The sequence below is a fragment of the Chiroxiphia lanceolata genome, chromosome 5, assembly GCF_009829145.1.
Source record: "Chiroxiphia lanceolata isolate bChiLan1 chromosome 5, bChiLan1.pri, whole genome shotgun sequence".
In the NCBI taxonomy this organism is placed as follows: Eukaryota; Metazoa; Chordata; class Aves; order Passeriformes; family Pipridae; genus Chiroxiphia; species Chiroxiphia lanceolata.
This window is the reverse complement of record NC_045641.1, coordinates 34073711-34097701: the sequence shown is the minus strand read 5'-3', so window position 1 is coordinate 34097701 and position 23991 is coordinate 34073711. Positions and strand designations below refer to the sequence as shown.

The 23991-nt window shown below is 41.4% G+C and overlaps 2 protein-coding genes across 4 annotated transcripts in view; one reads left to right on the top strand and one right to left on the bottom strand.

Moving 5' to 3' along the window:
* The window catches only part of TBC1D30 (TBC1 domain family member 30), a 53853-nt gene extending 52017 nt beyond the window's left edge, over positions 1-1836 (bottom strand). For 2 of the 3 annotated variants that reach the window (XM_032688326.1, XM_032688327.1), the window contains exon 1: positions 1520-1836. In XM_032688326.1, coding sequence (XP_032544217.1) covers positions 1520-1775 — 256 coding nt within the window. In that variant the 5' untranslated portion in view covers positions 1776-1836. The remainder of the gene's footprint in view (positions 1-1519) is intronic. The other variant, XM_032688328.1, reaches the window with a different exon arrangement.
* Positions 1837-2765: 929 nt separating this feature from the next.
* On the top strand, positions 2766-23545 carry GNS (glucosamine (N-acetyl)-6-sulfatase). The gene is made up of 14 exons (XM_032688318.1): positions 2766-2972; positions 3535-3594; positions 4260-4466; positions 5997-6062; positions 6472-6570; positions 8872-9039; positions 12614-12696; positions 14029-14147; positions 14776-14879; positions 15283-15384; positions 16584-16691; positions 17392-17502; positions 19331-19491; positions 20299-23545. The coding sequence occupies exons 1-14, from the start codon at positions 2832-2834 to the stop codon at positions 20372-20374; spliced, it is 1605 nt and encodes a 534-aa protein (XP_032544209.1). The 5' UTR covers positions 2766-2831; the 3' UTR covers positions 20375-23545.
* Positions 23546-23991: the final 446 nt, after the last annotated feature.

The window sequence follows — 23991 nt, the reverse complement described above, 5'->3', positions numbered from 1 at the left end:
GACCTCTTCAGCTCTCCCCTGTAATAGCCTGGCACAGCTTGTCACCAGCATCTACACAGAGGTGTGCTCCCTGCAGCTAAGTTTTCAAATCCTATCACTTTCAATGCAACCATGATGCTAGAAGGAAAATCAGTGCAAGAAATCCATACTTTGGTAACCTGATCTAATGAGAAAAATATTTATGCATCCAGAAGAAGCTACTATTAGTGGGATGGTAAACAGCTCGGCTCATGTGGCAAAACTTTTTCAGTAATTCTGGAGAGTTTAAAGAAAAAGACAAATTAGGCTGAAATGACCATCGAACATGGGCTAGTGAAGAGTAAAGTACGACTGCAAGGGGAGCGGAACCAGTGGTAAACCACACCTGTATTTTATAGACACTACCCTGTTTCAGCATCTGCTGCTCAGCTGAAACTCCCAATCGCTTGTACCAGGCAAGGGGATTTAAAAATAAATCCATGGATTTTGAGAGCAAAAAAATTAATTTGCACTCCTATTGACTTCTACAGTCACCGCACAAGCAGTGAGCTGAGTTTTCTTCTTTTTAACTCATGCCAGTTAGTTGTCCCTGTAAAAACAATTAACTTTGCAGCAAAAGTAATGAGTTGAAATACTACAAAATATATTCCTCAACAAGCAAGTGGTTTTTGAGCCCCAAGTTGCTATAGGACACACAGAAGAACGTGAACTACATCCTAGTAACATCAGATGGTGTCTCATCTCATTAAGAAGCCAAACACGGAAGCAGACAGCTGTTTGCACAGGTCTGAAAAACAGGTGCATTTATTCACCTCCTTTTTTTTTCCTCCTCATCAAAAGCAGGAATGATTAAACATCAGGAGACAAGAGGCCTTTGTGCCGCCCTCTTCACCTGATCAACTTGGAGTTGCAAGTCTTATTCCTTCAAAAACATGCCCTGTTGAGGTTCCTTAGCTTTCAGGACAATTCTTTGAAAATTTCATTTAGATTTTGGTTAATTGACTATAGCATTTACACCTTTTATTACACTTATTTCTTTTCTGGAAGACATGCCAACCTGCAAATAAGCCTTACAACTGACTGGTTTAGTTTAGGTTCACTAGAACTAAAAGGACCTGAAGAAACAACTACCTCTTATGACACCGTATGCCTAGCATGTCTGCTAGACTAAGAAAAAAAAAAAGGAAAGAAATGAAACTTGGTCACTGATTCATTACTGTGAGGAAAAGCACTGAACTCAAAGAAACACAAAAGCTTGTGCAATCTGTCACAGAAATTAATAGCAGGTGACCCCATTTTTGCTCCTACAGCACCTGGAACAAAGGAGGAAGGAACAGCACGGGAGGCCCTGGTCTGAAGGAGCTCTCAGCTACCAGCGCACGGGAAGCTTCTGGGAGCCATGGCCATGCAGAAAGGCTGCTATAGCGAGCGGAGGGTACCCTTGGTCAGGACTTCCGAGCAGGCACAGAGGGAAAGCGAGGCGGCAGGGGCAGCTCCCAGCCCCGGCAGCGCAGGGCAGGGCAGGCGGGGCAGGCTGTACCTTTCAGCCGCAGGTACTTGACCTGGCTCGGCCGCTGCTGCAGCTCACGGAGGGCGCGGGAGCGGGCGCTGCCCGAGGGGGCGGCCGCCTCGGCGGCGCTGTACAGCTCGGTGAGCAGCCCGCTCACCAGCGACGAGGTGCGGCTGGACCGCCCACTGCCGGGACCCCCTTCGTCGTCGTCCTCCTCCTCTTCCTCGGCCAGGCTGTCGGCGCTGCTCCCCGCCCTGCCACCCGCGCCGGCCTCCCCTGCATCCATCTTCCACGCCGCCGCCGGTTCCGGGCCCGGCCCGTTCCACAGCTACACGCCGGAGTGGGGCGGGCAGAGGAAAGGGGGGCGGACAGGAAAGCCCAGGCGGGCGGGACGCTCCCCCGCCCGAAGGAGCGCCGCGCCCGGCTCCGCCCCCTCCCGGCGCACCGCGGGCACGCACCGCGGGCACACACACACCGCGGGGAGAGGAGGGCGCTGCACCTGCGGAGGGCTGGGGGGGGCAAGTGACCTCGCCCCGCCTCGGGGCGGTGACACTGGGCGCGGTACCCGGGCACCATCGTCCTGCTCCTGCTACCAGCTGGAGCGGCGGCCTGGTTCGGCGGCAATTCAGTAGCTGGGCTGCGGCCGGTCCCTGTAGCACAGCCCGCGGCCCAGAGCGCATGGCGGGATCCTCACGGCTCCGCCTGGGCTCGCTGGGCACCGATGGCGCTACAGGCGGGCCGGCCGGCCACAGGCGGGGCAGCCGCGGTAATTCAGGTCAGAAATTCACAGAATCACAGAATGGGTCAGGTTGGAAGGGACCACAGTGGATCAAATGGTCCAACTTCCCTGCTCAAACAGGGCACACGGCACGGGAATGCGTCTAGGCGGCTTTGGAGTATCTCCAGTGAGGGAGACTCCACAACCTCTCTGGGCAACCTGTTCCAGTGCGCGCACAGTAAAGAAGTTCTTCCTCGTACTCAGGTGGCACTTCCTGTGCATCAGTTTCTGCCCGTTGCCGCTTGTCCTATTGCCTGGCACCACCGAGAAGAGCCTGGTTCCATCCCCCTGGCAGCCGCTCTATAGACATTTACATACATCCCTATCGTGGAGCACGAAGGTCCCAGCTGGAAAAGGCCCCCGCGCGCAGTCCGGGGCGGGGCCGAGCCCGACGGGGCGGGGCCGAGGCTGTCCCCGGGCCACGTGACACCGCCCCCCCTCGCGCTCCTGGGTCATATGCTGCGGGCGGGGCGGGCCCGCGCGCTGTTGCTCCGGGACCGGCGGCGGCGCCGAGCGGCACCAGCCCCCTTGTCCCGTCCCTCCGCTCGCCCGTCCCGCCGCGCTATGGCCCCTGCCGCGCTGCTCAGGGGGCTGGCGCTGGCCGCGCTGCTGGTGCTGAGCCCGGCGCGGGCAGCCCAGCAGGCGCGGAGGCCCAACGTGGTGCTCATCCTCACCGACGACCAGGATGTCTGCCTGGGCGGCATGGTAACCCCGCCGCGGCGGGCGCGGGGCCGGCGGCAGAGCGGCGAGAGAGAGGGGGACTCGCCGCCCGGCCGCCGAGGCGCATACGGGGCTGTCGGCCGCCGGGACCGGGTTCGGGGGCTGGGCAGGGCAGGGCGTGGGGCCGGGGTCGCTCTGGCCGCGAGGGGCGGTGGGCTGGGCCCGGCCCGATCCCGGGCACGGGCTCCCGCGGCCTCGGGCCGAACTGCCCCGCTGAAGGAGCGACACGGTGGGGCTTCCGCGGGTGGGATGAGCTGCTCTGCAGAGCCATTGGAGCTCGATCGGGCCGGGGCTGGGGCGTCTCCAATGCAGCCGCTGCGAGTACCCCTGGAAACTCCCCGCACCTCTGCTCCCTTGGGCCCACCTTGCGCAACCGCTGTGGCCGCTCCAGGCCTCGGCAACAAGGAAAGGACACTTAGTGTCTTGCCTGCGTGGTGCCTGAAAACTCTGATGGTGGGACTTCTTTCGCGTAGCCTGCTTCAAGTCCCCTGCTTTACCTGGCATCCTTGCCTTTTTAGCTGACACTCTTTGGGTATTTTTCTTCCAGACTCCCCTAAAGAAGACTAATGCTCTCATTGCACAGATGGGAATAACCTTCCTAAATGCAGTAAGTGTTCGCATTAACTCTCTGAGCTTCTGAGGTTGCATGCATTTGTGTACTCTGTATCTCAGGTCATCTGAGGTCTCAAAGCTGGTAATAGTTTTATGAAGCCTGTACCTGTGGTTGTAGGGGTTTTTAAATTCAACCTCTAACTACTTTTAGGTCTCTGAATGAATATAACTTAAGGCCGTGTTAAAATCTGTGAAGGAAAGTTTCACTTCCTGAAAACACTTGTGCTAACTTCCTTTAACTGTAAAGCCATGTAGGCTGAATATTTTTATTACAAACTGAGAAGCATTAAAAGTAGCTACTTGAAACCTTCATCAGCTTCAGGCGCGATGAAAATCCGTTTCACTCTTTTCATATTCTAATATATCTCCATGGCTAAAATAGTGGAGTGAGTCAATGGGCAATTGCTCCTGTGTAAGAACCACATCTAATCTTGCATTGAGGGGGTGAAGGGCATGTGCTGCAGACCTGAAACTGGTTTCATGTGTAGCTTTGCATTAGTGAAAATACTTGGAATGTAATTCTGTCTGTCCAGAAAGAAGTAGGTTTTAACGTTGATGAACATTTTAATCAACCTGTTAGCTGATATTTAAAAACTATAAATTTTGAGATAAAATTGTTCTACTATGCCAGTCTTATCTCTCTTCATTCTGGTTTTCCAGTATGTTCCCAGTGCACTTTGCTGTCCCAGTCGAGCTAGCATTTTAACAGGAAAATATCCACATAATCATCATGTCGTTAATAACACTCTGGAAGGGAACTGTAGCAGCAAGTTATGGCAGAAGATTCAAGAACCCTACACCTTCCCAGCGCTGCTCAAATCTATGTGTGGTTATCAAACTTTCTTTGCTGGGAAGTATTTAAATGAGGTATTTTGTACCTTTTTTTTTTTAATGTTACAGTTTATTTGCATTTGTATATCTTTCTAAAACATTCTGTGATTTTTCTATTTGGTGGGTCCCCAAAATGTATAATATGATGCAACTTGGATGAATGCTTCCCTTTGCTCAGATGAGATAAATATGATGTAAAGTTCAGATCTCTGATTTGGTTAAATTCAGGTTCTGTAGGTATCAGAATGTTTTTAAAGTTGATTTTGAAAGAATGATGGAATCCAAAAGCTTTTTTTTAGTATGTTCAAATGCGTTAATTTTTAGAGATGATGATTTTAATGACTGGAGGAAATGCATAGATGATTGGCCTGTGGTACTGAAGAACCCATCAAACCAATGCCAGCCCATGCATGATATTAGAATAACATTAAAAAAATTTATTTGTCTCAGTATTCCTGACTGACATATCCTCTTCCATCAGAGGACTATTTTCTTTTTAGCAGTCAATATGATATTTTAAAAATTAAGTGTCCACTGAGGTAAATTCATTGGGAGAACAGATATTTTCAGAGCTCTTTACAGCAATTACCCAACACTTTATCATTAAATCACTTTTATATGTGTGCTTTTGGTTTTTTCTCTTTTTAACTAGCCTATGGTTTCTAGTAGTTTATGGTAAGATGTAAAATTCAGCACTGAAAGCTCTAAAATTAGGTATTCCTCTTGTGTGATGAAATTGGATTTGAAGCTATATGAGTTACAGGGTTCTTAACAGCATTACTTTCCTTGCATCTCTTGGTGGAAAATGCTGGTGGTATAATAGAATAATGGAATGTGAATTTTCATAGCAGTGCACAAATTTGTTTCTGCTGATGTTCCTGAGGCAGCAAGGGGAAGGGAAACTTAACCGTCTTCCTCTGAGCATCCCTTGACTCAGCAGTCTCCCATCCTTGCAGTTAGGCAAGCCATGAAGATGGGAGAGGGCAGCCCTGAGAAAACCCGTTGTGTTGCTCTGAGGCACCCTCTGTTTTGAGTTTGGCACTGACTCAGCGGCTACTTTCCCTTTTTTGCTGTCTTAAAGGCTGCTTGTTGTAGATTATTTGGCACTGAGGTGATAAAAGGCTAGCATTGCTTCTAGGTCCTACCCCCATTTGTGGAGAATGAAGGAAGCTGTTGGTCTACATGAAATTTTCTCTAATATCTTATGAACTGTTGTCACAAAGCCTAAGATTGTCATGTAGATGTTTTGATAACTTCTCATTACCTGATGGCGTACCATATGTTCTCCAGGATTTCTACATGTTTTCACAAGAAAATAGAGACGGGAATAACACTTAAATTTTTTTGTGATTACCAAGCTTTCAGTTATTGCCTTTCTAGTTTTTGAACCCTAGTTTCTTTAACTGGCTCTACATGTGTATATATTTGTTTTTCCCCATTCTGAAATGGAGTTTGTCCCAACGTGGTTTCTGACTAGTATTGAATAAAGCACATGAATATGAAACATAATTTCTAGCTTTTATTCATCCTAATTGAAACTGTGAGTCATGGTCTGTCTTTTTGCAGTACGGAGCAGAGGATGCAGGGGGAGTAGGTCACGTCCCTCCTGGATGGAGTTTTTGGTATGCTTTGGTATGTGACTTTTTTTTTAAGTACTTAATTTTGCTTGTAATCCAATTTGGTTTTGTAATCCTAGTTGAATTCTAACTTTGCTGATCATGAAAGAGCAGGCAAAGAGCATCTAACAATGCAAATTTTCTTCCCTTTTTTCTTCTGTTGGACATCAGATCCTTGGCTTTCACAAAGGCTACTCCTACTGAGTGCCTGGTTAAAAACTCTGGTTTGTAAAGCCAAAGCAGTGTGAGATAGCACCAAAATAAGTTTTGGTGTTGGAAACTTCTGAGAATTCTTGCAGTATCCTTATGGCAAATGCTCATAACCTTTTTGACAAATGCTTGTGGGCAGCTCACTTCAATTACTTCAAGTAATCAATGTACATGTTATTTTGTATAAAGATCCATATAACTTTTCTTTTCCGCAGGAGAAAAATTCAAAGTACTACAACTATACTCTTTCAGTAAATGGCAAAGCACGAAGGCATGGCGAGAACTACAGCGTAGATTATCTGACAGATGTCCTGGTAAGAAATTTTGCAACGTTTGGTACAGAAGCTGCTTATGCAGATAATGCCTCATGCTGAGGGCTTGGGGAAGGGTGGGATGATAATTTGTTAGGCTGTATTACTTCATACATGCACAATTATGCTGTCGTGATGATGGGTAGGCATTAATTAGCAGAGCAAGATTCTGAGTATATTTAGACATGACAGGTTTGTGTTTGAGCTCTGGAGAGGAAAGGGATTCCAGCTGCCCATTTGCCAGCCGGTAGCCTAACTGAGAGGTTAATACTTACTGCTGGGGTGCATGAGGAACACATAGGCAGTGATTTAAATTACTTCATAAAAGGATATGTTTCATTATATATATGCAACTTCTGTAACAGATTAACTGGGCCAAGATTTCAGTAGGAAGTTAAGCATGTAAGGATAGCTTTACAGCATGTTTTGTTTCTTAGGTATTATGATGTGTTAGTGTATTGTAATCTCCATCTACATCAGGCTGATAACTTGGAATTATTAGAGACTAATCAGTCTTTCATAGTACAAGAGGGCAATGTGTAGCTGACCAAGGGAGTTTGTTGCCTCCTTACCCTCCTAAAATAGAGAAGTAACAAAGGTTTCAAAGACTTAAAGGAAAGTTGGAAGAGTTACTTTAGCTCTCTTAAGGCCCTGTTTGGCAAGTAGTGGCAGCTGGGGGGGAAAAGAGGATGTTGCCCCTTCCTGCCAAGCTGGAGTCATAATCTGACTTGCCGTTACAGTGTATGGGTTGGTACTGCTGGGAGCTCACATGCAGCACTTGCAAAAGTTCTTCTCTGAGATGTCTCCTCGTGCAGTGTTGTAGTCTTTCATGGAGACCCTGAAGAGTTTCATTCCAGTGGGTGCTAGAACAGGCAGCTGCTTACTAGCAACAGCACTGATTGATGTTTCCTAGGGTACTGAACAGCTGTCTGATTAAATTTAGATTTACATGCTCTAAAGCTAGATTGGAATTGATAGGCCAGAAGTGAGACTATCCTATTACTGGCATTGTACTGGGTTTTTTTGATCCTTCAGCAGCTCGTAAGCATTTTGTCCAACAGGTCATTGTTGCATAAACTGCTTACTTGTGGTATGTTACGTATTGACACAGCAGTGTATTATGATTTTCAGTGTATTGCATTCTGCTTTCTGCCTGTAGTTACCAAACATGTATTCAGCATTTCAGAGCTGTGTTCGAGTTTAATTCACTTGCTGGGCAGTGCACAGGAATAAATTGCTTGTGCAGAGTTCCTGTGTTGCTTGATGTGATGTACAAGCTTTCTGGTCCTGACTAAGGGCACCTGAATCTTTCTACTGCAGTCCTCACATGTTGCAGTTTAAGATTCTAATGAAATCAAAGTTGGCTACCTCTATGAGTTTACCTACATCATACTGGTTTCTGAATGGTTCTTATCCTTCCTAAACTATGTTGTCATATAACTGAAGTCAAGCCCTACTTGCTTAGATGTACAAGTTAGGAGGAAGGAAGAGCGAGAATTCCTAGTGTATTGTTTTTTTCTAGAGAGAGAAAAAGGATATCCAAAATGGGGTATACTAATCAGACAGGAAGGAAAAATGCTGTAAGATTTGAATGCTGAAGAACTCATCTACGAGTAATATCTTTGAAGCTTTAATTTTAAAGGCTGACCAAGGGAAGGCCAAAATGGAACTCACAACATCTGTTCTAACTTGCTGCTTGAAGTTGTGTATAGGCTGAAATGAAACTGAAAGTGCAGTGAAGTGGCACGAACTAGTGGGGTTTGGCACTGTTCTTCACCCCTTGTGACCTAGGAGCTTGCTGTAGAATGAGCATATGCTATAAACAGTGGGGCTGACATTTTTATTTCCCAGAACTATTGCTATTTCTGAAGACAATTGAAGCTGCTGAACTGGGGCCTGTCAAACAGCAAGTGGCATCTGAAAGCCTCAGAAGGATTCTGATTGTAATAAAGAAAGCTCTGATGTTACTTGATAAAACCTGTTTAGGTGGATTCTGTTGATATTTGGAATAGGCACAAACTTCTGATGAGCTTTCCAGGTTTCAATAATGCAAAGTTCTGAAGCAGAAAGTTGTTCAGAGGTGTGGGAGAAATTATTTGTTTAACTTGAGCACTTGGAATTATTTTAATTATGAGCTGCTGTTTTAGACATTTGTAGATGAGCAGACAGTAAGTTTTTGAAATAGTTTAAAAGTTCCCAGTATTACCAAGCTCTAAATGAGTTACGAATGTTTAGTTTGGATTTTTCAAGTACTTACTGTTTTCCTTTGAGGCATGACTTCTCTCCTCCAACAACACTTTGCAGGCCAACATGTCATTGGACTTCTTAGAGTACAAATCTAATTTCGAACCTTTCTTTATGATGATCTCAACCCCAGCACCACACTCCCCTTGGACACCTGCTCCACAGTATACGAAGAGCTTTCAGAATGTCAGTGCACCAAGAAACAGCAATTTTAATATTCATGGAAAGGTAAGCTAACTATTTTAATATTTATGGCAAGGTAAGCTAACTAGCAAGAATCTCTATAGGTTGTTCTACTTCTGTGAGAGCAGTAAGCAGTGCCCTAACTTGATGGTTTAAACAGTGAGAATAGGCCAGTACCATGACTACTGATTTTTAATGATTCTGATCAGTCTGTCAGGGTCAGATACATTTATTGTGATTTTTAAGATATTTGTGTACCAATATCTTGTAAATAAAAAATGTAGTGACAAAATTATATGGTAGTACAATGGAATTACGGCTGATAAATGGAAAAAAGTGAATTCCTTGTCCAATTTCCAGATTCTTGTGAAGCTCTTAAAAAATTCTTTTCTTATTCCCAGGAGTTCAGGAGAACACACAGGTAGTATGCTACTCAAAGGCTCGGGTGAAGAATGTTGAGAGCCTTGAATTCCTTACGCACATCTGCTGGTGTGGATGGGTGGTCCATTCCTTGAGCTCATGGCAAAGCTGCCCTGAGGTGACAAGCATGTCAGACTAACCAGAGGACTTAGTGAAATCATGAACCACAGGCCCCAGGGTCACTAAGGACTTTGAGAACTTCCATTTGTTGAAATAACCTGCAAACAGAATTACTGAGCCTAATGTTACAAACTCAGACATCCTTGGGACAGGGCAGTATCTTCCACTGCCAGCAAAGTTGGCCAGCTGTGGTCTAGCTCACACTAATCTGCTGCAATTTACTCTGCCAATAAGTGAAATTCACAGTTCATCTGGTGAGATACCTAATTTACGGAAGTTTTGTATTTTTGATTCAAGTAGTTTAAAATATAGAACCCACTACTGTTCAGTGTTCAATTATTTCACTTCAAGATTTGCTTCTAATCTCAAGACTGAGAGATAACATTGCTTAAATGCCTATCAGGAGCCCAGTCGTACTTCTTCTAAGGTCACTGTGACTCATGTGATACAGAATGAAACTTGGTTTTTGCTGTGGATTGTAGCTTGCAAAATGACCATGTACTTATCAGTATGATATAAAAACATGAATGAAGGGGGAGAAAAGGGCTGCAGGCAGTAATAAATACTTCAGCCATACTTTTTAAGTTTCAAACTAGAGAGTAAGAATCAGACTGGGATCTTTTCCTTTGTAAAAGGATCCTGAACTTTGGCTTAGATTCCACTACTGTAATAATTGAGTGCTTTTAAAATAGTGACTTAGAAATAACTTGGTCAGTGAAGTCAGCAGCTAGTATACAGTGTGGAGCTCCCTTATGTGGTGCAAAAGCTCTGCATATGCCTGTATCACACAAAGCAAAACAATAGGCTTAATGTTTGGTAATTAATATCTGTGGAAACAGCAGTTTTCTTATAGGAACAGAGTAGCATTACCCTCCTTCCTAGACACAGTAGCTAAGGTCATTAACAATGTGCATTTCTGCAGCTGGCAGCGCTGTAGTCTTGAAACCTAACTCTTCTTTGAGCTTCACTGTTTTCTAGGGCAAGCGTGATTCCTGCAGTAGCAGTAAACATGTACATAGGCTCAGATCCTCACTGATGTTGTAATGCTTGCTGGACAGTCTTGCATTGTACAGTCTTGACTCCTAAATGAATATTGCCTCGCTTCCTTATGCAGTGTATGGGCAAGGGCTACTAAAAGGAGCCATTTAGGCAGAATCTCTGCATGAAAAATAGGAGTTAAGCTCTTGTGTACATCACTGCTCAGAATCTGACTTGAATTTCTGCTTCAGATCCTCATCTATGAACTGTAGGGAATGATGGGTAGCTGTCTGGGTTCCCAAGCAGGACTGTTAAATATCCAAATGAGTGTTTTATCTAAGAGAGAAGTTAAGATACGTGTTGGGTATTTCTCTTGCATGCATTATTTTTCAGGCAAAATCGGAGCACAGCTGTGTTCAGATTCTGCTGGCAATATATGGTATACTGTCTCAATCTCCTAAAATTTCTCTGAGAATGGAACATAGAGAGGCAGCAGGACTGGTGGACAGCTTTGTATGTAAATGCTGAGACACTTGACAGGGAAGCAGATTTGAGGACACTGAGTCAGTGTGAAGTTTATTGAAATCCACAAAGGTGTTTAGGTCCTGTGTGAAGTTTTTGAAATTTCAGAGAAAGGTAGGAAAAACAAAATACTCAAGTGAAAGAGGAGGATTCTACTGCAGTTGACTTCCTTGCCTGAGTTGTCCAGCCTTATGAAGCACCTGTCCTAAACACACCCCTTGTGAAAAGTGGCTGGTGCACAGGTGATGTTGCCAGCTCCTCTGTTCTCAAAAGAACTTCTGCTGAGCTGGAGATAAGATTTGTGATGTATTCCCTTTTTCCTCTCTCAGCCAACACACAAGTCCCAGATGTTTGGTGTTGATTATGCTGTGTTTCTTGTTGAGATAGTGACATGGTGTCTCACCAGAAAATTGTTTTACAACTACTTTAAAAGAGAATCTGAATACAACTGAATTAAAATAAAGTGGACATGGCATTAAGTCTTCATGCTAAAAGTCTTTCCTTTGATTGTCAAGAACAAAAAACGGGAACTGAATAGTTGCAGGAGATGAGTCACTTTGTTGAGAGTCCCTAAAGCCTGAGCTCATTCAGAGTCATTTGCTTGTGACAGAAGGGAAATTGCATAACAAGAGGCTCTACGGAGAGGAGGGACCAGCTAAATACAGGCTCAAGCTGAGGATGATGTGTGGGTCATCTCTGACCTACTAAATGTAAAAGTGTAAAGCTGCATTGACATGACTTTCTTCTTTGTTTTGATTCCCACTAATATTAACCTTCAGGTTGTTCACAACAGACCTTCTCTTGTATTTGTACAGTAGATGACCCGGTTCAGACTGGTGCTTCAATGTGGGAGTATCATGTTTTATATGAATTACATACTCTTCATTACTTCGTGGGGGGTGGATGAGGGGAGAAAGGGAGGGGCTGTTTCTGAAAGTTGGGGATCCAGCTAGAAGAATCGATGATGCTGCAGCTAAATAAATGCTCCTGTTTTGAAGTCAAAATCCAAATAAAATGGTAATGTTCTGCTCCTCTCCCTAATATCCCGCCCCCAAGTTCATAGGTTGCCGAGAATCTGATAGTGGCACTGTTACAGATATTTGTCCTTCCCTGTCTATGACTTAAGTAGTTCCAATTGCTTTTGATACAGGAGTTTCTTCCCACCTCTCTACTCGTTAGGATGTTCACTAATCTTAGTCCCAAAGGTCCATCACTCTGACAACCAAGCCCAATCTTACAATGATGCTCAATACTTTAGATTGTTTTCATCAGACCTGTCTGGCTATCACACTTTTACCTCTATGAGAGCCTTCCTAAATCCTTTCACAGTTTTCTTCCCTGAACTGCTTTGAAAAGATCCACAGCTATTTTCTTCTCATCAAGGGCTGAGCATAATGTAATACATTCTGCTCTTGAAACTTTGGTCTTCCCTGTTGGTTCATGTAAAATCTGAGTCAGGTCAGTTTGGTAGCATTGCCTGGCTGTTTCACAGGAATAATTTCTATTTTAATTGGTCTAAGAAAGATTTAAAACCTGATATTTCTCTCCTACACTAATCTTTTCTATTTTTTCCCTTTAGAACAAGCACTGGTTAATTCGACAAGCGAAGACTCCAATGACTAACTCTTCAATACAGTTTCTTGATGATGCTTATAGAAAGCGGTAAGAATTTTCTTGTTGTCAAAGGTTTCTGATCAGAACTTGTAATTATTTTTTTTTAAATGTGTGGGTTTTTAAAAAAGTTGTAGTAAGTTTGACAATGAAAATCATATTACCTCTAATAGTTCTCTGGTATCTGTCTCAGCCAATCTGACTTTGTTTACTTTTTGCAAGTGAACTTGTCATTGACTTCAGAAATATTTTACTCACAAATGGTGCCACTATTTATCGCAAAAAAGACCAATCACACTTTGTTTTTCTATTGCTTTTCTTTCAGTGCACTAGAGGTTTTTATTTAAAAAATGGCCTTACCTTCTACTTCGCTTAATTCTGGATTCTTGCGTAATGTACATCGAATGTGATTGATCTGTCTGCCAGCTAATCTGATTTATTAACCTCGGCTTGTAGTCTTACATGGGAATACCTGCCTCGCCAAGGGCGGTGCTTGATTCCTTTTTATAAAAGGGGATGTGGGGAGTAATGTCTAGATATGACTTGTTTCCTTTTTTAATAGAAATGAAGAGCGTTTGCTTTGACTGCAGGTGTATTTTCTTGAAAAGTTCTGAAATAAACATCAGTTTAACTTTAAGTGTTGAACTTCATTTTGAGCAGTTATCAGGGACTTTGGAGATGGAAAACCAAGATTTTTTAGGCTCTTGCTTTATAAAACCTGAAGGTAAAATTATGCAACAAAATCTTAAATAAAACCTGGAGAAAACAGCATCCGAGTATTGAATAGCTGTAGTTAATTCAGCATAATACTAGTCTGAGGAAGCTTATGGAAGCAGTCGCTTCTCTCAGTGGCAAACCCCATGACAAAGTAAAAGAGAACTTGTAGCTATTGAAGGCTTTAGATACCCTGAAATAATGGACCCTGACATTACATGAATAATACAAAATAGCTGTTATAGTTTTCAGACAGAAAGTATCTCTTATAGACAACTGAATTCATGGCAGTCTTGCATTTTAATATTAAACTACATATAAAGAACTAATAACAACTGACCTTGCAGGAGATAAGTGACTCTTTGCCACAGTGTTGCTTCAAAGTTGGTCTTCACTGTCTCCAGATAAGAAGTAATCGGCATTTTGGTGTCTTTTGCAGACACTACAAAATGAAATTAACAAGAACTCAAGACAAACAATCTTATTTCTATCTTTAATTGCAGCCTCAAAAAGAATAGTGTAGTAGTCTATGAAGTTTGCTTTCAGAATTTGTAAGCAAAATAATTCAATTACAGTGCATACACTGTTAACTGGATATGAACGGCCTACCTGCAGTCAGAGTTATTCTAAATTTTTCATACTCTAATATGAAGTGCTTTTTCTGTATAGGTGGCAAACTCTGCTGTCAGTAGATGATCTGGTAGAGAAACTAGTGAAGAAACTGGAACTGAATGGAGAATTAGACAACACATATATCTTTTACACATCAGACAATGGCTTCCACACTGGTAAAATTTTTACTGCTTACTGAATATTTGTGAAGATCCAGGAATCACGTAACATTTCACCCTCATGACCACTCCAGAAAATGGAAAAGCAGCTGTAGAAAACTGTAGACAGAAGTACTGATTTGAGTTGCAAAACAATCTGGAGCTGCAGTGTGGGGTGTTTGGTAATTTTATAGTTTGGTTGGGTTTTGTTTGGTTGTGGTTTTCAGCATTAATCTCTACCAGTGTATCCTGGTATACATAAAATTAGAACAGAAATGGAGGAAGGGTCTTTATGTCCTGTAGGAAGAGTTGGCATAAGATAAAAATCTGTTGAAGGACCTATCTGTATCATTTTGTACAACTAAAAGTGCAGTATGTAAGCTCTTAAACTTTTTAAGATATGGCTTATACTTTGGAGTTGTCTGTTCCTGTCCTCCAGTTTGTTAATGTAGTTCAGGTTAAGAACCTCTTCTGACTTCTTTAAAAATTGGCTGCTGGTAATTATGTGCCTGCAGCAGGGAGTTTGGAACCAGGTGATCTTTGAGGTCCCTTCCAACCCCAACCATTCTGTGATTCTATGTAACACAAGACTTGTAAAATGTGAAACAAGAAGTCATTTAACTTTTTCCATCTTTCTATTGTATAGGCCAGTTTTCTTTGCCAATAGACAAACGGCAGCTTTATGAGTTTGATATCAAAGTTCCACTGCTAGTTCGAGGACCAGGGGTAAAACCAAATCAGACAAACACGGTAAGAAAGAAGTGAAATCAAGAGTATAGATCTATTTTTAATATTGTTTCACAGTTATCAACTTCAGGTAATAGTTTATCCTCCTGCATATATATATATATATATATATATGAAATTAAATACACAGTGGTAGGAAGTGCAGAGACCTCATTATAAAAAGCTGTCTGTTCTTCCTTGAGTCAGTGAAATTAAGCACTTGCAAGCTACAGAGGAAATGAATTTTGAACTCACTTTCCAAAGTACCTACTGTTGCTTTTTGAATGTCACTGGGTCCATTAGCCTATAAAGATGAAATTGTAGTGTTTAGATGTACCTAAATTTACAAATACTTGTAATACCAAAGTCCTGTTATTACATCTGTTAGATACTGATCTTCTGAAGTTACGTTTTTCTCACTCTGCAGATGCTTGTTGCAAATATTGATTTGGGTCCCACTATTCTGGATATTGCGGGATATGACTTGAATAAAACCCAGATGGATGGGATGTCACTGTTGCCACTGTTGGTAAGTAGATGAACAGGGATAGTAACGATAATTCTTGCAGTGGTAATTCTTCAAAGTGAATACTACTTCCTTTGATAGACTAGCTTAACTCATAACCCAGATTCTTCCCTTGATATAATTTTCACATGGGATGTTCATAGATTAGTGGAAAAAGTAGGTATGTTGTTTAAATACAGATGTATTTTCATAAGCAGTACAACTTTGCGATCATTTTATAATAGAAAGTTGTTTCATCCTTTGGCTAATCCTGCCATTTGTAGTAATTTCTATTTTGAAGCCTGTGAGTTGTTTCCACCTTGCATCCTCTTTCCCCTTTTCTTAGCATTTCTCTGCATAGACATAGGAGAACAGCAGACTGTTCTTATTAAATCTTTAGTTTGACTCCATTTTCAGTAGAACTAGTGTTTCCTGCCAAACTCTGGAAAAATGCATGTGGTTTTACAAAGTAAACTTGACCTTTCCAATAGGTGAGCAGAAGCCTATTTAAATAAAGCTGCTTGCAGTTGATCTGTTTAGTTTTAATTAAATTTAGTCTATAAATTGAAGGCAGCTTACTTGGAAAGTAAGCTTGGAAAGATCATCCAGATTTAAAACTGTGCTTTGCTTTAAAACCTTGTATCCAAAACCTTAAGCTGTTCTTTAGACAGAAGCAGGTAAAAAGCACCTAGTTTAAACTCTGATGGAATCAAAACTGAAATTGTGTTTTGCTGCATATGGCTGAGATGCTTCTGTATATTAAATTTACAGTTTCATCTCCTTTGTCTTTTAAAATGCAGCTACAAATTGACCAGCTTAAAACTTAATTATTTCTTAAAGGTGTTTATCTTTTCTTATGGCTGGGGTATCTTTTTGCATCTGTTGTGGTAGTGTGATATAAATCAAAGAGAAACAGCCTTGTTTACAGGGATATTGTCTGCAGGATGGTAATATCTGGCCATGTGGCTCCTACTTGGTATTACTGCATGATCCTTTATAAATTGAAGATAGTATTTTTAAACCCTCACAAGAAGGTGTACTAATATTTTTGGAATTGAATTCTTGTCTTCCAGTTACACAAGACATTCTAACCTCAAAGTCAATTATTTAAGACTGACTTTGCCTTGTAAGCAGTGGGAAGTGTTAGTGTTATACCAAGCATGGAGAATTTATTCTGTTTCACAGTGCAGCAGATACTAAGTTGTGTTAACCTCTTGTTGTAGAGAGGAGACAAAAATGTCACATGGAGATCAGACTTCCTGGTGGAGTACCAAGGAGAAGGATACAATGGCAGTGATCCTACCTGTCCTGGCCTAGGACCTGGAGTCACAGTAAGCAAGACAAGATCTGTTAATGTTAGGAAATAGCTGCTGAATTAAACCTGTTTGCTGTATGGGCTAACGTGGTTCTGTACGTAATCCAAGTGTCTTGGTAAGTTGGAGCTCTGTAGGTCCTCTGCAGCATTTGAGAATTGGAGGGAGACATCCAGCCAGCCATGTGGAACTAACATCTCCATATGACCGTGGAGATCACAGAAACTCTTTCAACAGGAATCTATTGGGCCCCAGGGCTGGAGAAAGATGCAGGAAGGTCTGGGCTTAGCCAAGTGTGTGGCAGTGACAAAATGTTCTTTCTAAACTTGCAGTGACCTTGTTGCACAATTCTTGTCTGTGACTATTAAAGTCACTAGCTACTCTTTTTGAATCAAAGCAGGTTTGCTTTGCTTTACCCAAGTAAAGCATGTCTTTGGTGTTGTCTTTAGTAGTGTGTTGTGCTGTTCTGTTCAGTGTATGTACCTTAGCTTCCTGTACATAATGCACTTAATTATACTGGCTCCAATAATACTTTCTCAAATTCAGAAGAGCTGAGTTTTTGCTTAAACTCCCCAGTGGAGACTTGTGTGTATTAAATTAAGATCTGGGTGTTTGTCAGTTAACTGCTGTTGGCATGAGTATAGTATAGCCTCTAGGAAAAGGATTGCTAGTTCACCTTCTCCTGCTCTGAAGTTTTTGTTCACTGCTCACTTCACAGCACTGCTTCCCAGACTGCGTCTGTGAAGATTCCTATAACAACACGTATGCTTGTGTAAGGACACTGTCAACTTCCTGGGATCTGCAGTACTGTGAGTTTGATGACCGGGAGGTAAGTCTGTCTGACTAGCAGATGTCAGCTGTTCACAGCTGCGTGTCTGTCTTATCAGCTCTCAAGGGTTCTGTGAAGTACCCTGAAAAGCAGACTAGCATTGCTTGCAGGGTAAAGTTATCTCCTGGTGAGAATGTTTGACCAAAACTGTAGTGAGGTTCTGGGAAAAAGAAAAAAAAAAAGGGGCTGTGTGGGAAGGAAGTGAGGCCTAAACTCTGATTATCACCTTCTGGTATTACCTAACAGCCTCTCAGGGAGCTTTGCTGGACTGGGTTCAGTTCTCTCTCTTAGCTTAGTTCCATATGGCAGTCTCTTCTCTACAAATATTTTCTGCTCCACTGTACCTCTGGTGTGTTTATGTTCAGCTGCAACTCTTTTACCTGTGAAGAATTGAAATTCCAGGCTAATAATTTCTCTTCTATTACTCGTTTGTTTGGGTACTTAAGTTACAACTGTGCTTATCATAAGTTGTTTGGATATAAAGGACCTAGTGTCCCCCCTTCATAAACTGCGCAGATCTCACTAGGGGAGCACACACTGTACACACAAAAGGTGGTGTGTTACACAGCTGATCATTACTTGTGCCCATTTGCACACAGCTGCTCTATTTCTAGAGCATGTTGGGTTTGAGGCAGCTGGGTCACAGATCTGCTGTATTGTCAGCAGATGTGCAATAACAGCATGAACAGCAGGTATCCCCAGTAATTGTGCACCACAAACACATTTTATGGTGGTCTACAATGAGCAACTTAAACCAGGGGAGTAAATCCCACAAGATGCTTTTGCAGTTAGTGTGAAAAACTGCACAGGAGACCAAAATGCCAATTAGCAGACCCCGCCCTTTGTTCTTCCGCTTTCTGACAACTCATGATCAAGTTAAATAAGTTTTGCAGCTTTCTTGGTAAAAGTAGACTCCAAAGTTGATTCAATATTACACTTCATGTCACTTTGGTTTTTTTCTACTTAGGAGGTGTGGCTGTGGCATTTCTGGGTCACTGCTTACTTGGGTTAGCTAAAGTAAGACCAACAGTATTGGGAAGGTGCAGCAATGTGACTTTTATGACCTTGCAGTGAACCTTGTAAGAAAGCCTGCAGCCAAAGTCTGTCCAGATATGTCTTTATCTGTGTTAGACACAACTCGGCCAATTTTTATCAATGTCATCTGCGGTCAGGCCTCCTACTCTAGCACAGACAAAACAGCAGCTGAATTCTTGACATATGTCTGACCAGTATTTGTCCCATGGAATGGTCTAGAGATTTAATGTCCCAAAAACCAAATCTGCCCTAAAATCCTCCAGACAAACCTCAAAGCACACACATACAGAATAAGCTTTTCTTTTTTGTGGCTATAGCATACTTATGTTCAGCATATTTTGTACATGAAGTCAGGACACCTGTTTGGGTCTGACAGCTCTGAGTATCTGATGAACCTAGAACGGTGATGTGATGGTCATAAAATTGTGTATTTTGAGATCCATTAGTGAAAAGACAGCCAGCTTAGCCTTGGTTTTTTACTGCGGTCTTACAGTCATAAGACAGGTTCCATTTATGTGTTGGAAAAGAACCTACAGTGAAGCAGGTGAGTCCTTCACGTGAAAGTGAAAACTTTTCCAACAATACTGTGTTACTTCAACACTTCTGCTTTGCTTGCACACTGTCTTTGACCACTTAGCTGCATGGCTAAACATACCTTATGTGTGGGGCTGCTGCAGTGGAGCTCAAAATAACATTTGAGACTGTGCTACCATAAAGCATTTTTCCCAAATAATATGACTAAATATTAATTAGCATTCAGGACTTAATACAGTGCAAGAACTTTCTTCTACAGGTGTTTGTGGAAGTGTACAACTTGACTGCAGATCCACACCAGATCAATAACATTGCTAAAACAATTGATCAAGAAATTCTAGAAAAGATGAACTATAGATTAATGATGCTGCAGTCCTGTTCAGGAGCAACTTGCCGAACACCAGGTGTCTTTGATCCCGGGTAAACACTGCTCCACTTAATTATTATAATACTTTTAAATATAACTGTATATTTTTTAAATTAAGCTTTTATAGAGGGTATTTGTGATGGAATATATTATTGATGTAAGTACTGCTGTTTAATAGAGACATTTTCTTGATGCTTCTATTTTTTTTAATACTTAATCTCTATTTTAATTTAACTTACCAAACATAACTTTGATGGTATGAATACTACTACTTTAATGTTGTCAACCATTGTTGACTTAGAACAGCTGAAGAGTACAGCTGTGCTGACTAGTCAGAGACAGTGACCTTGGATTTGCCTGCTGGTTTCTACAGGCAGGCATTTTCCAAATACTTGCTCTGACTGGTCCTGGAGATGCTCTTAGCAAGAACATTTCCTGCAGGACTTAAGCTGTATGTATTAGTCAGTTTTTGTAAGTAAATAGCACTTCTTACCTCAGAACTCAGTCAGTTATCATTTACACCAAAGCTTTTTTAAGCACTATTTAAAATGTCCTTACAGTTGTGCTACAGAAGTTTGTAATTCGGGGCAGCAAAGCTTTGTTAGAATGCAGTTCCTCAATGTTTGTTATACATGCCTGTAGGCTGTTGGTACATTGTAGCTACTATTTATTTCTTTGGAGACCATCCACTCCTTGGTTGCCTAAGACTCCTTATAGACAGAAATTGTTGCTACTGCATACAGTTGAGAAAGCAACTACTCCTGTAGCCTTGTACCAGAGCTATTCTAGCAATAAGCTTTTTCTAGAAGTGCTGGTCACTGCAGGAGAACTAGCTCACGCTTGACTGTTCCTTCCTATAGGTACAGGTTTGACCCACGGCTCATGTTCAGCAATCACGGCATACGTGCTCGGAGGTTTTCTACACAGTCCTTATAAGACCATCAAGAGCCTCTTGCAATCAGCTCCTACTGACCAGTTTCTCCAGTGGCTGCAGCAGGTCTGTCTCTGTTAACTCTTGCTGATCACAGCTGGAAGACTTTTAATGGGCTTTTCAAACCTTGTTTGGAAGAAAACCCCTTGTCTTTAGCTGGTTGCCTTGTGCAATATGTATATTTTACAGCTGAACTCTAACTGTAAATCGTTAGACACAGCTAATCTGTCTTGCTCAAATAGTTGATTATCACCTTTGTCTTTCAAGTACCTTTTCATATCACAGGCACAGAGGTATACCTATGCCTATGAATCTGAACAGTTTATTTTGTTCTAAAAAATCAGTAAGTGTGTATTTGAGTCAGGTTAGATAGGCAGGTGCTATTGCACAGTAATGCTCACCCATATTCAGTGTCATAGACTTTATTATAGGTTTCCTGTATCGAGCTCAAAGCTGTTAATGACAATAGCAAACTAGCCCAAAATAGAGTAGGAAGGCATTAGTCAAAACTGTAGGATCTGACTAGCAAGTGTCTTGTGCAGAATTAAAATGTTTGCTAAGTAGTCTCTTTCAGTGAGACAACTTCAGATGAGACCAATGAATTTTGTAGGACAGCTTTGGTAGCTTGCAAACAAGAATGTAATGTCAGGCTCCTTTTAGTTTGAAATGCTGGAATGGGGTACTGAAAAAACTCTTATTGTTTAAGATAGGCTTCGTAGAGAGTTTAAACAAGAGAGTGTTGAGGCTAGTAAGTATTCAAGTGTGCCTGTGCTTTGAGCTAACTCTTAAGTCTGTTTTTAATACACAAACAGAAGTAATACTAAAATAAACAAAATCCAACAACCAGGGCACCACAGTAGAGTTGATCTGTTTTTAACTTCCAGATGTCTTAAATTGTCTAACATCTTATGTTGATTAGAGTCTTGAAGGTAATTTATTTTGAAAGCAAACTAGCTAAAAGTAAATCACAGAATCATTGCTTACTAGACATTAGGCTAAGAGAGCTATTTTAGGCAGTTTAAGTGCTTCACAGAGTTGCTTTTTGGTTGAGACATGACTACTTGGAACCTGCAATGAGCGGCCTTCACACCAAAGGTCTACACCTCAGAAATCACTTTGTTTCCTTCTGCAAGTATACTGTCTTTTCAGCCTTCTGATTAGGCTTATTTGAAATGCAGCCATCACATGTACCCAAACTTGAGTGTCTTTCTAAATCTTGAAAAACACCCAAACTTCCATTACCGTACAACTTCTGTAAAGATTCATTGGCAAAACACTGTCTGGAAACACTGAATTGTGGATCTTCTGCAAGACAAGTTCCTGTTGCTTGTGGGCAAATAAACTGTTATCAGCAAGATAATTGTTCCCTTGTCAAACAAAGTGTGGTGAAATTATTTAGTTTTCAGTTAGTTATTTCACATCTCTTACCCCAGTAGAGCATGATTATTTCAACTTCTGTCACATAATACCTTGTAGTAGGTAATCATTAAGTAGGCAACAAAGTATGACTTTCAAAACTGTGAAGGTGCACACCCCAGTTGTCCTTCATGTAGCTTATAGTTGCAAACTTCTGTGATGGTCTCCAGGTTAGATATTATAGACCTTTTACTTCAAATCTCTAAAAGTGACCAAATATTTTGAGGGGAAAAAAATTGCTTGAAAGGTAACTTTTCAGCTGGAGCATCTGTATGAACACAGAAGTTTTTGGATATGCAAACTACTTCCATGCTTTCAAATACTCAGGACTGTTGTTTTTTTTTCCTTAACTACAACTATAGCTTTATCCTGTTTTTTGTTTGTTAAGCCTTAGCATTGCCCATTGGTATCCTTCATAAACTGTTTTGTCTTTAGAAAAAACCCCAAAGTTGTTTTCAAGTGTTCTCTTACACACTGAGCTAAACCTAAAGCTCATGTATGTAGTGTTTTGCTCAGAGAATTCTAGCAACTTAGACTTGTTCTTTGTTTAAATTTTGTTTTGGTAGTGGTATGGAGGCTAGTGTGAAATATATTGACTGCTGCACATTAAATCCTCAACAGTTCTAGCAAATCTGGGTCATATGTCAAGTTTCTGCTTGGATTAAGTTTTAGTGCAAGTAATGTGCATTCTGTTGGTCCTTAATAGAAAACAACTTTGTTATGGATACAGATGTGTAACTCTTTTACAGTCTTTTCTTAAAGCAATCTTAAGCCATAAGAAGGAAACTTTCTTTTGAAATTTACTTTTTGCCTAATAAGTAATATGAAAATTGACAGAATTGATGCAGATGTAGATTATTCAGTATGAGTAACCAGATGTTTTACCCAAATTAATACTCTTGCTATCTGCACATACCTGTAAAGCATTTTATAATGAGGCTCAATAACTGTTGCCATAAAGCATAACAGCCTCAAATGAACAGTGTTAATTCTTATCTTTGATTAAAAAACCACTATGAAGGAACTTTGACTCTTACTCAGATCTAATTCCCAACTAAGTTATTTTAAAACTAAATGGTCTTTTGGGATATTCCATTTCATATGTTATGACTATGGCTGTACCTGTACCTCGTTACCAAAGGCATTCATGTTAAATGTACAGTTTTAAATAAAGGGCCTTACTGGTACAGAGTTGGGTTTAGATAAAACGTGATAATTTTTTTACTTTTTTAAACATCATTATTAGTGAAAGTAGAGCTGTGAACTTTTAGTGATCTGATCTGGTAAGGTAGATACTATACAGAGAGAAATGCAGTTAATAACTTCATTATGTTACCCTAAACAAAAAAACATTATCATCACTTCAGCATAAGTGAATACAGCTAGTACATGCTTACCCAGCATCAGCCCAGTAAACTGGACTTCATTTTGAGGAATAAAGCTGTAACAGGGACACATGCATGGAAGCACACAGCCAAAGCAGGTTATAATACCTTTTCAATAAAGTTAAATTTGAGACTGATTCAACAAGCTGAATACAATATTTCAACATAATGAAACAGCTCTCATTTGTTGTGATTTGATTAAAATTAATTTTCTTTGTATTACTCTCTCTGTATGTGAGCATACTTTGCTGTAGCATGTTGTGAGCATATTTCTGCTGTTTTGAATGTCTGTTTAGAAAGTGCCCTTCCAGAGGACCCTGTTCACTGCTGCACTTTTGGAGAAAGAAAAAATAAACTGCCTCTCAAACTTCCTAACTTTGTTACTGAGCTTGAGTTAAACCTTTCCACAGGAATAAGCTGTGTCACATGTCTAAGGACTGAATTCCTGTTTTATAAGCCTGTTCTCTGCTTTACTGCCCTGCTGCCTAACAATGGCTACTTCATATGGTCACAGGGAACCATATATACAGCGTCTAGCAGGATAACACTTGACTGCTTTGCACCAGGAAGAAACACTGAGGTGAGAGGACAAATTGAAATGCAACTGTACTTGCTCAGAATTCCTTGGAAACTGATGTAGGTGAATAGATGGAAAACTTTAACAAAAAGCACAATGGAGAAACTGCTGTTCATAATTAAGAGCAGTGTGTTCTGCCTCTGGGAAAGAGGAAGAATAAAATCACACATAAGGGCTTTTTCCAAAATGGGAACTGTGAGCCAACAGCAAGATAAATGCTACTTACTCACCTCAATCCCTGTTA